At 48.4% G+C, this 12,340-nt stretch overlaps 1 protein-coding gene across 7 annotated transcripts in view; it reads left to right on the plus strand.

Moving 5' to 3' along the window:
- The window catches only part of DNMT3B (DNA methyltransferase 3 beta), a 49,180-nt gene extending 37,486 nt beyond the window's left edge, over positions 1-11,694 (plus strand). For 2 of the 7 annotated variants that reach the window (XM_008020657.3, XM_073007867.1), the window contains 9 exons: positions 802-985; positions 1,588-1,672; positions 2,500-2,645; positions 3,176-3,266; positions 3,626-3,774; positions 4,718-4,803; positions 7,667-7,736; positions 8,540-8,658; positions 10,095-11,694. In XM_008020657.3, coding sequence (XP_008018848.1) covers positions 802-985; positions 1,588-1,672; positions 2,500-2,645; positions 3,176-3,266; positions 3,626-3,774; positions 4,718-4,803; positions 7,667-7,736; positions 8,540-8,658; positions 10,095-10,236 — 1,072 coding nt within the window. In that variant the 3' untranslated portion in view covers positions 10,237-11,694. Of the gene's footprint in view, positions 1-801; positions 986-1,587; positions 1,673-2,499; positions 2,646-3,175; positions 3,267-3,625; positions 3,775-4,717; positions 4,804-7,666; positions 7,737-8,539; positions 8,659-10,094 lie in introns of those variants that run through there. The other 5 variants (XM_073007866.1, XM_073007870.1, XM_008020686.3 and 2 more) reach the window with 3 other exon arrangements.
- The last annotated feature ends 646 nt before the right edge of the window (positions 11,695-12,340 follow it).

The raw sequence follows: 12,340 nt of genomic DNA on the forward strand, positions 1-12,340 counted from the left end.
CACACCCAGCTAATTCTTCTTCTTTTTTTTTTTGTGGTGGAGTCTTGCTCTGTTACCCAGGCTGGAGTGCAGTGGCACAATCTTGGCTCACTGCAACTTCTGCCTCCAGGGTACAAGCAATTCTCATGCCTCAGCCTCCTAAGTAGCTGGAATTTTAAGTGTGCAGCACCACGCCCAGGTAATTTTTGTGTTTTTAGTAGAAACAGGGTTTCACCATGTTGACCAGGTTCGTCTTGAACTCCTTCCTTCAGGTAATCCACCTGCCTCAGCCTCTCAAATCCCAGCACTCCCAAGGTTCTGGGATTACAGGCGTGATCCGCCATGCCTGGCCTATTTTTTTTAATAAATAAAAAGTGTAGTAAATGCTGCCTAGGCTGGTCTCAAATCCCTGGGCTCAAGCCATTCTCCTACCTCAGCCTCCCAAAGCCCCAGGGTTATAGGTGTGAGCCACTGCACCCAGCTAGAAGTGCTCTTAATAGGCCAAGAGCATGAGGGAAGGGGATGAGAAGGGCATCAGGGAAGGCTAACTCCCTGGTTTGCCAGTTGGCCTGTAATCCAAAGTGTCCATGGAATGAAGTAGGTTGTTGGGAGAGCATTTCTGATTAAGCGGGTTGGGGTATCCAAGGAAGACGTCAAGGGAAGCCCGTACTGCACAGGGCCCTGCAGGCTATGCTGTTAAGCAGCCAATCCTAGGTAAGCTTTCAGGAGGGGGTGGGCATTTCCCTGTGGAAGTGGTAAGAGGGTGGCACAGGAGACCAGCTCGATGACAAAGGCATCCCTTCTCCCTGCCACTGGGTCCAGGTGCTTCTGTGTGGAGTGCCTGGAGGTGCTGGTGGGCACAGGCACAGCGGCCAAGGCCAAGCTTCAGGAGCCCTGGAGCTGCTACATGTGTCTCCCGCAGCGCTGTCACGGCGTCCTGCGGCGCCGGAAGGACTGGAACGTGCGCCTGCAGGCCTTCTTCACCAGTGACACGGGGCTTGAATACGTAAGCCACAGGCTCCCGCCTCTACCACCACAGATCCCAGGGGCACAGGGTGTTGGAACGCTCTGGAATTCTCAGAGAAAGAGTAATAGAAGTAAAGACACATTGTACAAGTGGAACCTCTCGGATCCTCAACGGCTGACAGACCTGGCAAATTGACAGCTCCTCTGCACGGTTTTCACCCATGCCAGGGTTCACTCCCTCCTTGCCGGCTTCTCAGTATATGGATTTTCAGGGACCCGATGAAGAAATGGTTGTAGCCTTCTGAGTTAGCAGAGCTGAGAGGGAAGGAAATAGTAGAAATGAATTTTCTAGTTTTTAGAGGCAGGCCCTTGGTCTTTCCTATCTGGGGTGATACCTTTTCATGTGTGCATCTGTGCATACATATCTGGCTCATGTCCAAGGATAAATTGACCATTCCTTGCCAAATACAGGCTCCCGTGGTACACACTGTCTCCCCAATCCCCATCAAGGCTTCAATGGGCTTTTTGCAGTGCCTACGGCAAGGTTTGAAGCCCTCTGAACAGAGTCAGCCTGCCCCTCCCTCAGAGCTTGAGTCTTTCCCCTGTGCCTTCACCAGCATGACCTCCTTCCTTACCTGGCAGGAAGCCCCCAAGCTGTACCCTGCCATTCCCGCAGCCCGAAGGCGGCCCATTCGAGTCCTGTCATTGTTTGATGGCATCGCGACAGGTGAGTTTGGGGTATACCTGGAGATGCTCTGCTGTCCTGTCACAAGGGGGTAGCCAGGGAGTCAGAAGGCATGGTTAGGGTGTCTGACATCAGTGGCAAGAAATATCCCTGGGGGTCACCAGCTCTGAAAAAAATCCCTGTCTCCTTGTTTCTCTCCACCTTCTCGGCCACCTTGCAGTCTTGGTCATTGAATTTTATTTCATTTATTTATTTTTTTGAAATAGAGTCTCCCTTTGTCACCCAGATTGGAGTGCAATGACATGATCTGTGCTCACTGCAGCCTCCACCTCCCAGGTTCAAGTGATTCTCTTGCCTCAGCTGCCAGAGGAGCTGGGATTACAGGTGCCCACCACCACGCCCAGCTAATTTTTATATTTTTAGTAGAGACAGGGTTTCTCCATGTTGGTCAGGTTGGTTTTGAATTCCTGACTTCGAGTGATCTGCCCACCTTAGCATCCCAAACCGCTGAGATTAGAGGCATGAGCCACCGTGCCCAGGCAGTCTTGGTCATTTTAAAAGGACATACATCTTAGCTGTTACACTTTATTTTTTATGTGCAGTTATCTTGAAATTGATTTTCATTCCACATGCATAAGTATAATTGGAGATAAATTAGGCAACAACTACTGCTATCTCTGGTTTTGGTTCCCTTCTTTTCTTGCTATACTGAGTTTGCACAGCCAATATGTGTGGTGTGTTTACAGCCTTTGCTGGATTGAACCCATGTGACGCAGTCATGAGGAATTGTTCGTTTTACCATAGCAGGGAGCGGAGGAAATGATGTGTTCAGCATCATTTATGCTTCTGTGTCTCCCTGGCCCCCACAGGCTACCTAGTCCTCAAAGAGCTGGGCATAAAGGTAGGAAAGTACATCGCCTCTGAAGTGTGTGAAGAGTCCATCGCTGTTGGAACCGTGAAGCACGAGGGGAATATCAAATACGTGAACGACGTGAGGAACATCACAAAGAAAAATGTGAGGGCAGTCTGTACCTTGTGGGCCTTGTCTCTTTCTGTTTTCCCCAGTCCTCCACAGCCTGAAACCTGCATGTAGGCCCCATCCCTGAGACCCTAGAAAAAATAATTGAAATCTTGTGGGAATCTTAAGCCTTAGGTTAGAGTTGGAAGTGGAGTTGGTGACCAAGCAAGATTCTATTTTTTTCTGGAGACAGTCTCACTCTGGAGTGCAGTGGCATGATCTCAGCTCACTGTAACCTCTGCCTCCTGGGTTTAAGCGATTCTCCTGCCTCAACCTCCCAACGTGCTGGGATTACAGGCACCTGCCACCATGCTGGGCTAATTTTTATATTTCTAGTAGAGATGGGGTTTCTTCATGTTGGCCAGGCTGGTCTCAAACTCCTGACTTCAGGTGATACACCCCCCCACTTCAGCCTCCCCGGGATTACAGGTGTGAGCCACTTTGTCCAGCCCCAAGCAAGATTCTAGAAGTGGGACCAGCTCTCTTTCTCTCTGTCCACACCCTCATCCTGACTCTGTCTCTCTCAGATTGAAGAATGGGGCCCATTTGACTTGGTGATTGGCGGAAGCCCGTGCAACGATCTCTCAAATGTGAATCCAGCCAGGAAAGGCCTGTATGGTGAGCATCCTTCTCTCTGGCAGTCCCTGGAGAGCCTATGTCACCTGACCTCTGACCACTGGCCCAGGTGGAATGGCCTGAGAAGGAGCCCTTTGCTTCTGGCCAAGTTACTGGCAGCGTCAGGGGACTGTTAGTGCTGCCTACGCTCCGTAGTAAGTCGTCAGCCCACAAGGGAAATACCCTAGCAAATGGTGCCCTGCCGCTGCCTGTGTCCCTGCTGTCATTCAGGTGGACATAGACTGGTAGGCATCGGCCTTAACTGTCAGGAGGCCATTGGGAACCTGTTGGTCTCAGGGGATGCGGTGGGTTGGGCTGGAGGTTTCAAATGAACCCTGCACTGTCATCTTTTCTGAGCACAGAGGGTACAGGCCGGCTCTTCTTTGAATTTTACCACCTGCTGAATTACTCACGCCCCAAGGAGGGTGATGACCGGCCGTTCTTCTGGATGTTTGAGAATGTTGTAGCCATGAAGGTTGGCGACAAGAGGGACATCTCGCGGTTCCTGGAGGTGAGGGAATCTGGGGACCTGATTGTCACACACAGCCTGGGCAGGGAAAGCGCTGCTGGCAGTGATGATCGGTGGGTGTTGCCAACGTTGGGAATGACTTTCCCGTTCTTGGTCTGGCTAGATCCAATAGTGAGGGATTCAGTGGGTTCTCTTAGTACATGGAAAATATTTTTTTTTTGAGACGGGGTCTTGCTCTGTCACCCAGGCTGAAGTACAGTGGCATGATTACAGCTCACTGTAGCCTCAAACAGCTGGGCTCAGGCAATCCTTGTACCTCAGCCTCCCAAGTAGCTGGGACTACAGGGGCATACCACCATGCCCAGCAATTTTTGTATTTTTGGTAGAGACGGGGTCTCGGTATGTTGCACACCCTAGTCTTGAACTCCTGGACTCAAGTGATCCGCCCACCTCCCAACGTGTTGGAATTAGAGATAGAGCTGTGAGCCACCATGCCCTGCCAGTACAAGGAAAATAATTGATCTCTAATCTCGGCCCAACTCTTTGAAGTCAGAAATGATGAAACCATCATCTGCTGTTAAGGACTCATGAGATTTGACTCAATTTTCTACTCATTTTTGATATGAAAACTGCTTTAGACCAGGCACGGTGGCTCATGTCTGCAGTCCTAGCATATTGGGAGGCTGAAGTTGGAGGATCGCTTGAGCCTACTGTGTATCATATTTTGTAATAATCTGGCATGTCCCAGGGGATACTGTCTCAGAATCTACAGGTTTGACCTTATCTCTTTACCTACCATTAGCACAGTATGAGGGCGTTCACCATGTCCTCTAGCCAGCCTCCTGATGGCAGTTGGTCTTTTCTTTGTTTTGAAGGATCCGTGCCTCTTCCGTAGTCAGGGAATAGCCCTGTCACCTGCAAAGGTCTGGTTGACACTGGAACTCTAATAATGGGCTCCTAACAGCAACCTTCTTTGTCCCTGCAGTGTAATCCAGTGATGATTGATGCCATCAAAGTTTCTGCTGCTCACAGGGCCCGATACTTTTGGGGCAACCTACCTGGGATGAACAGGTAACAAAGGGCTCTTAGTGGGACAGGTAACAGCCAAGTTAAATATGTGATAACAAGCTCTGACATTCAAGCCTTCCTAGAAAGATCTGGCTCTGCTGAGAAACAGTTAGGGTTTCAGACCACCTGTGGTCTTTCCGGTTGATCCCTGTCAAGATGTTCAGCAAGTACTTGGGAATCTCTTTAGGAGTTCCACTGTTACCTGTTGTAAGCTGCCGATGGACGCGACCTTCAAAGTCCCAGGTGGCTGGGCGCGGTGGCTCACGCCTGTAATCCCAGCACTTTGGGAGGCCGAGGCTGGAGGATCGCTTGAGCCCAGGAGTTCTAGCCTAGCCTGGGCAACAAAGTGAGACCCCGTCTCTACAAAAAAATAAAGAAAAATACAAGTCCCATGTGCTGTAGCCAGACTGTGTATCTCCTTCCTGCCAGGGATCTCTCAGGACTTGAGCTTGTTGATGCTCCTGCCCTTCACTTCTCCTCCCCGTTGCTGTAGGGACAGCCGACTGGAAATGGAAGTAGATTGTTGTTAGCGGTGCCTTTCCTCCTGCCCCAGAGATGAAGCGATCTTGGCCAGGCTTGTGGTGACCAACCAGGTGGCAGAGCTGCTATGACAGACAAAAGCCTGAAGACTATGTCCCTCACATTGTCATCACCAGGAGCTTTTCATATTTTGTTATATACTAAAAACAGCAGTCTTCTTCAGACATGCTGAAAGCCACAACGCAGCTTTGCTGAGGATTAATTATCTCCTCTATATGTGGTTTCAAGGAGAAGAACTTGCTAATTGAGATGTAAAATGTGATGGTAATGTGACATCCCAGACTTGCAAATGAGTTGAGCTTAAAACATTTTCCTGTAGAAAGAGGCGTGGAAACATAAATAACCTTCTGCCACTTAGTGAAGTGTGGACAGAGGTGAGGGTCCTGGGGTAGCTTGGAGGATTTTTGTTGACCACCTTGCCTGTGTACGTGGTTAGGCAGCCAGTCTTAGGATACCATTTCTGTGTCTGGAATTAAATGAGTTAATGCCTTCAACATTTGAGCTCCCAGTAGGCCGACACTGTTACGCTGTTGCCATTTTCATGGTTAAACACATTGTGTCTATCTCAGCTTTCATGATAATGACATGCTAAAGGGGGAGGGAGAGAAGACAATGATTTGGGGTTTATTGCTGGTGGATAGGCATTGAAAGGGAAGGCTTCTCATTCTAGCGAGGGCCCTAAGTGAAGGGATGGACCCATGCAGTTATTAGAGTACTGCAGGTGGAAGGAAGAGGGTCTGGGATGATGGGAAACATCCCCAGACCAGCTCAGAGCACCCTAGGTGGGGTGGCTGGGAGAGAAGAGCCAAGTAACTTGGGCCTTAATGTGGTACCGCTGAAATCACTTTGACATGAGAAGTTCCAGATGAAATGAATTGTGTCTTAGGTTCATGGTAGTTTCTGGGTGGGTTGTAGACAACAGCAGGATGTAGTCGGGAATGGGGAGAGAGCGAGGTGACCAGACTGCTCAAAGAAGGAGAGATCACTGATGATGATGTTGTGCCCCAGGAGGTGCCATCCATAAAGAACACAGTGTGAGTGGTGGCCTCTGGAGTTTGCAGCATAGCAATCCTGTGACTTAGCAAGGAGGGGTCAGATTCAGCATATCTGGAGGGTAGGACATTTGCTGATGCACTGGATGTGTAGGCTGTGAGGTGGAAGGATCAGTGAGGCCTGACGCAGATCTGACGCTGTGACTAAGCTCTGCAGGCTGATACGATGAGTGGCACACCAAGCATCATTTAGGGGACAGACCCAAGTCATGTGGCTTGTTTAGAGCTTAATCTTACAGTCAGCACAAGGTGGGGCTGTGCAGTGTCCTTTTCTTCTGGGCCCTCAGCTCCCTTGGGTCCATGGCAGAGGTAGGAGTGGGGATAGAGGTGACATTTGAAGCCTGGCAGGTGAGGTCAAGGAAATCTATCAGTCTAGGGGAAATGTTTTGTGATTTCCTCAGCCCCTCTTGTAGGCACGGTTCCCATTCTCATGTCTGAGTTGTTTGGCCTTGACATTCCTAACACTGGTTACTATGGCTGTCTCTGCGTCCAGTCCTCTTGCCCTGGTTTCTGTTCTGGAGCTGCTCAGCTACTTTCAGTTCTAGCCCTCACCCTTCTTAGTCATCTGTTTGCCTCTCTCTGCATTTGCAAAATAGTTTTTAAGGGTGAAAGTTAAAGGGGTGCTTAGTCTTTTTTTTTTTAACCTTAAGAGATAGGGTCTGTCTCCCAGGCTGGAGTGCAGTGTTGTCATCATGACTCACCGCAGCCTCCAACTCCTAGGCTTAAGCGATCCTCCTGCTTTGAACTCCCAAATTGCTGGGATTAAGGGTAGGAATCACTACAGCCGGTTGCCATTCACTTTTAAAGCCTCCTGAGGCTGTATCCCCAGCAGTGAGCCACCAAACTGTGGGTGTGATGTGATAATTCCATCAGGTAGACCCACAAAAATCTATTCCAAGCTCCTCACTTTAAAATAGACAGGAAGCCCAAAAGGGTAGTGTGACTTGCTCAAGCTCACTCAGTGAGCAGTGGAGCTGGGACCTGAGGTTTCTCCTGCCCCACTCCTGTGCGGTGTTCCTGCTCAATGGGAACCTGACTTTGAAGTCCAGGCAGGGGAACATTACCTCCTGGATGCTGGGCTGTCCCCTCTGGGGTAGCCCATCCTTGGCTTTGGCACACAGGCTTGTGCTCATGCCAGGATTGTTTTCATCATTTATTTGTAGCAAGTTCACTGCTAGGGCACATCTCTGCAACATATGCCCTCACTCCCACCTTGTGCCTAGCAGTGGACCCTCTACAGCTAGTAAAAAGTAATGGGTTTTGGCTGTTCCCAGGCCCGTGATAGCATCAAAGAATGATAAACTCGAGCTGCAGGACTGCTTGGAATACAATAGGATAGCCAAGGTAAGACGAGCTGTGGCCCTCTGGAAAAATGCACTTGGTTACCTCCAAGTGGGGACTTGGGAGATGACCTTGGTGTCTGATTGGTTCCTACACCTCCCCCACGTGACTTCCTGGTGTTGGGCTTCTTTCTCCCACACAATTGTTCTGTCCCATCCTCAAATACAGAGACCAGGAGACATTCGTGATAAGTAATCACTACGAGGAAAGGCAACTAATCTTTCTAATTTTAGTACTGGATACATAAAGACACAGAGAATTTCAGCTGGCCCTCTCAGGGAGAAAGGAATCATTAATCCTTTTGCCAAAACATGAATTTGCTGTCAAGTCATAGAATATGAAGACCTCCATAAACCTAAATCTCAATGTTTGCATCAAGCTAAGATCCATTTTCTAAACTCCAGTTGAGCATTCTCTGTATCTGGGTGGTTTTTATTTTTTACTTAATCTTGCTTGATCAGGAACTCTGGTGTCTTCTTGGCCCCCCCACGTGATCTCATTCATGGTCACTTTTTTGTTTATCTCATTTTCTCTGAGGCTGGTCCTTCCTGTTAACGTCTTGACATTTGTGGGAAGCACAAAATGTTCTTGTCCCTCCAACTCTGCTTTCCGCTCCCAGCCCTGCCATTCCTCTCCCGCGCCTGCCCTCTCCCTTCCATCTTTCCCAGGTACTTTTTTCTCCCAGCCCTGCCACTCTTCTGCCGCGCCTGCGCTCTCCCCTCCATCTTTCCCAGGTACTTTTGAGCCTTGACCCCACCCAGGTCCCTTCGTTCTGGCTCACTCCATGATGTCGTTTTGTTCTCCAGTTAAAGAAAGTACAGACAATAACCACCAAGTCGAACTCGATCAAACAGGGGAAAAACCAACTTTTCCCTGTTGTCATGAATGGCAAAGAAGATGTTTTGTGGTGCACTGAGCTCGAAAGGTGAGCAAGGCTGCACTTGGAGAGGGAAACTGTGCAGATCAAAACACAAATGGGCAGACATGGGCAGGTGCTTACCTTCATTCTTGATGGCCTCACTGCCCTTTGGTGTTACTGAGGCGAGGAGTAATAATACCTTTTCATAGTTCGCCCTTATTTCCTGACAAAAATGGCGGAGGGGGTGTGGTGGTGGTGAGGAATCTGAGACATGAGGTCATTAGGCTGCACCATCTGTCTGTTGGCTGCACTGCCCTGACATCTGCCTGTCCCAACATGCTGGGACACTACAATGTATGAGAAGCCAGTGAAAGAAAACTCCACAGACATGCCATTCTTGAAGACTTCAGTTTGCTCGTTCTATAAATGATTCCTTCTTAGCCACAGTTTATCCTCTCCTTCCCTGTCTTTGGGCTAAGTTTGTCTGTTTTGATGCAAATAACCATCTCTTGGATTTCAGTTCTGTTTTTTCTTTCACTCCTCTATTTGTTCATTTTGCTTCTCCTATTTTTTAGAAATCATTATTTGCTATAGTGATGTAATTAAGGCTTTGAATTCCTCTTTACACGTGTTCTGTATTCTGAAGGCTTTGATACAGAGTGTTTTCATTCCAGATATTGCACTTCTACAACTCGTTTACTTCTTCGACTTACCAACAGTTTTCTGAGTATAAAAGTAACTTCTGATTAGTATTTATGCTGTAGATTATTCTGTATGGACCCAAACCTAAAATGGTTGGTGCAGATGGCTGACATTGTGTAGAAGCTAAAGCCAAGCAAGACACAGGCCTGAGGTATCACATCTTTGGCATGTTTCTGAATAACCCATGCAGCCATTGGCCTGTTGGGATGACTCTTAGTATTGGATTGTGTACCTGAGTAATACTGAGGTTCAGCCTCTGTGCCCTCTTTCCAGGCCTGGTAGAATCCTATAGAGGAAGCTTTTGGTATATTTGATGCCATCTGCCTGAAGTCGTCTAGCTCAGTCCTTCATCCAGCAGCTGGGTTTGAAGAGGGAAGGAAAACTGTGGTTGCTGAGCTGTAAATTGCCTGAGCCTGTGATGACTGAAAATCTAGGCTGTTTTTCAGTGACCTTGTTCCTTATTAAGGAAATTGCTTACCTTCTCCCATCATAGTGTTTTGAAGATGGAGACATTGCTGGCTGGCTAATTTGGTATGCATGCATTTATTCAAGGAAGGTCCTCTGAGCACCAACTCTATGCCAAGAGTATGGTGTTAGGCCTGCACAAAACAGGGGACTTTGATTTGTGAGCAATTTGTGAGCAAGTGTTCTGAATTAAGGGCTCTGAATTTAGGTCCTGGGGACCTTACTGATGGGACTGAGGGATGGTGAGGGCAGAAGGAGTGGGACCTGGCTGGTTGAGGCTGTCAGCATCCTGGAGGCACTTCTGACTCGCTGTCTTTTCTATCCGGTACCCCCAGGATCTTTGGCTTTCCTGTGCACTACACAGACGTGTCCAACATGGGCCGCGGTGCCCGCCAGAAGCTGCTGGGAAGGTCCTGGAGCGTGCCTGTCATCCGACACCTCTTCGCCCCTCTGAAGGAATACTTTGCATGTGAATAGTTCCAGCCAGGCCCCAAGCCCACTGGGGTGTGTGGCAGAGCCAGGACCCAGGAGGTGTGATTCCTGAAGGCATCCCCAGGCCCTGCTCTTCCTCAGCTGTGTGGGGCATACAGTGTACCTCAGTTCCCTCCTGCTCAGTGGGGGCAGAGCCACCTGACTCTCTTGCAGGGGGAGGCCGAGGTGCCGCCTCCTTGTGCACAATTCAGAGCTGGCTGCTTGGAGCAGCCTAACACGGTGCTCATTTTTTCTTCTCCTAAAACTTTTAAAACTTGAAGTAGGTAGCAACGTGGCTTTTTTTTTTTCTTTCCTGGGTCTACCACTCAGAGAAACAATGGCTATGATACCAAAACCACAGTGCCGACAGCTCTCCAATACTCAGGTTAATGCTGAAAAATCATCCAAGACAGTTATTGCAAGAGTTTAATTTTTGAAAACTGGCTGCTGCTCTGTGTTTACAGACGTGTGCAGTTGTAGGCATGTAGCTACGGGACATTAAGGGCCCAGGATCGTTTTTTCCCAGGGCAAGCAAAAGAGAAAATGTTGTATATTTCTTTTACCCGGCACATTCCCCTTGCCTAAATACAAGGGCTGGAGTCTGCACGGGACCTATTAGAGTATTTTCCACAACGATGATGATTTCAGCAGGGATGACATCATCATCACATTCAGGGCTATTTTTTCCCCCCACAAACCCAAGGGCAGGGGCCACTCTTAGCTCAGTCCCTCCCAGTGACTGCAATAGAACCCTCTGGGGGGGCTCAGGAAGGGGTGTGCTGAGTTCTATAACATAAGCTGCCATATATTTTGTAGACAAGTATGGCTCCTCCGTGTCTCCCTCTTCCTTAGGAGAGGAGTGTGAAGGAAGGAGCTCAGATAAGACACCCCCTCAAACCCATTCCCTCTCCAAGAGACCTACCCCCTACAGGCACAGATCCCCAGATGAGAAGTCTGCTACCCTCATTTCTCATCTTTTTACTAAACTCAGAAACAGTGACAGCAGTCAGGGACAGACGTACATTTCTCACACCTTCCCCTCATCTTAAGAGATGACAGAAAACTGCAGTCAAAGCTCGGTGCTCCCTCTGGAGATTTTTAAATCCTTTTTTATTCCATGATAAGTCATTTTTAGGGAGAATGGGAGTTCAGACAAGCTGCATTTCAGAAATGCTGTCGTAATGGTTTTTAACACCTTTTACTCTTCTTACTGGTGCTATTTTGTAGAATAAGGAACAACGTTGACAAGTTTTGTGGGGCTTTTTATACACTTTTTTTAAAATCTCAAACTTCTATTTTTATGTTTAACGTTTTCATTAAAACTTTTTTTGTAACTGGAGCCACGACGTAACAAATATGGGGAAAAAAACTGTGCCTTGTTTCAACAGTTTTTGCTAATTTTTAGGCTGAAAGATGACGGATGCCTAGAGTTTACCTTATGTTTAATTAAAATCAGTATTTGTCTATAACTGTCTGATGTCCGTTTTCTTCTGCAGGTCAGATGGATGGGACATGGGGGAGGGCCTGGCTAACATGTAAGGGTGAGAGTTTGGAAGTAGGTGATTCATTCATTCATTCATTTATTCAAATGCAATGTGACCGCAAGCTGACTGGAGCTTACTTACAGTGTGGTGCACTGGTTCTGCAGCATTGGCTCACACCTGTAATTCTAGCCAGGGTGGGCAGATCTTTTGAGCCCAGGAGTTCAAGACCAGCCTTGGCAACATGGCAAAACCCCATCTGTACAAAAAAAACCCCAAGAATACAGGCCAGGCGCGGTGGCTCACGCCTGTAATCTCAGCACTTTGGGAGGCCTAGGCAGGCGGATCACAAGGTCAGGAGATCGAGACCATTCTGGCTAACCCTGGAAACCCTGTCTCTACTAAAAATACAAAAAATTAGCCAGGTATGGTGGCAGGCACCTGTAGTCCCAGCTCCGCCCAGGAGGCGGAGCTTGCAATGAGCTGAGATAGTGCCACTGCACTCCAGCCTAGGCAACAGAGCAAGACTCCGTCTCCAAAAAAAAAAAAAAAAAAGAATCCAGCACATCTGCATCCCCTGGAGGTCTTGTCAGGGCTGTGATTGCTGGCCCAACCTGCAGAGTTTCTGA

This window comes from Chlorocebus sabaeus, chromosome 2, assembly GCF_047675955.1.
Source record: "Chlorocebus sabaeus isolate Y175 chromosome 2, mChlSab1.0.hap1, whole genome shotgun sequence".
NCBI lineage: Eukaryota > Metazoa > Chordata > Mammalia > Primates > Cercopithecidae > Chlorocebus > Chlorocebus sabaeus.